The 924-nt window shown below is 40.4% G+C and overlaps 1 protein-coding gene across 1 annotated transcript; it reads left to right on the top strand.

The window, feature by feature from the left end:
• Positions 1-288: 288 nt before the first annotated feature.
• On the top strand, positions 289-591 carry Tsp_14105 (conserved hypothetical protein). The gene has a single exon (XM_003365996.1). It carries the CDS (start codon positions 289-291, stop codon positions 589-591), a length of 303 nt encoding a protein of 100 aa, XP_003366044.1.
• The last annotated feature ends 333 nt before the right edge of the window (positions 592-924 follow it).

The raw sequence follows: 924 nt of genomic DNA, 5'->3' as shown, positions 1-924 counted from the left end.
AAAAGGAGAGGAAGGCATTTTTAAAAAAACGAGGTGCGGATGAAAGGAAGCCCTTCCCCGCAAATATGATGAGGAAGCCTCTGGGGGGTCAGCTGAGCCTTATACATCCGGACAGTTTTGGGTTTTCAAGCGGGTGCGAGCCGCAATGTACAAACATCGGGCAAAGCGCTTCCCCAGACTTCCTGAACACCGGCATTCCTGAAACGCATTCCAATTCCTGAACACCTGCTTGAAGCAGGCACTACGGGTAATTTATTAGCCTTATTTCAATATCATCGGCAGGAGTGGATGACCGATGAAAGACTGCCGCTTTGGAATGTACATAATGTAAATATTAGGACGAATAACTACTTGGAAGGTTGGCACAATCGGCTCAACAGAAAAGCGGCTAAAAGTCATAACGGGTTATATGAACTGCTCCAGCTCCTGATAGCGAAACAGGGTGTGATGGACACCCTGATTCAGCAAGTGCTATCAGGAAACGCTACCGTTGGTGACTTAAGATGGGTTAACAAGGTTTATGCTCAAAAGCAACGACAGTTTGCACGATATACGGGTGAATACACCAAGGGTAGACGAACGCTAGAGTAGTTCCTAGAAGCTTTAATGTATGTAACGCCGGAGCCGATTTAGTGCCGCCTTCAAAGTGGTGGCTTGTATTATATTTTTATTCTATTTTGTTGTGTTGTATTGTACTATATTATATTTGTATTGTATTGTATTGTATTGCATTGTATTGTATTATTCTTTTTCGTCGTTTCTACTTTGTTAATATTGTTCACTGTTATGTTGTTTATTGTCGTTGTTGTTGACTGTTCTTTACTGTTGTTGTTGCTACTCTTGACTAGTGAAAAATAAAAATCACTATTTAACTTATTTTTGTATTGTTTTTTCTGAATTATTACTATCGCATTTGATATAACG

This window comes from Trichinella spiralis (assembly GCF_000181795.1).
Source record: "Trichinella spiralis strain ISS 195 chromosome Unknown Scfld6749, whole genome shotgun sequence".
Taxonomy (NCBI): Eukaryota; Metazoa; Nematoda; class Enoplea; order Trichinellida; family Trichinellidae; genus Trichinella; species Trichinella spiralis.
Note: the sequence above shows the minus strand (reverse complement) of the source record. Positions and strands in the feature narration are given on the sequence as shown.

What these genes read in the sequence shown, in the direction of transcription:
- Tsp_14105 (XM_003365996.1), top strand. Translation starts at nt 289, where the DNA reads ATGACCGATGAAAGACTGCCGCTTTGGAATGTACATAATGTAAATATT.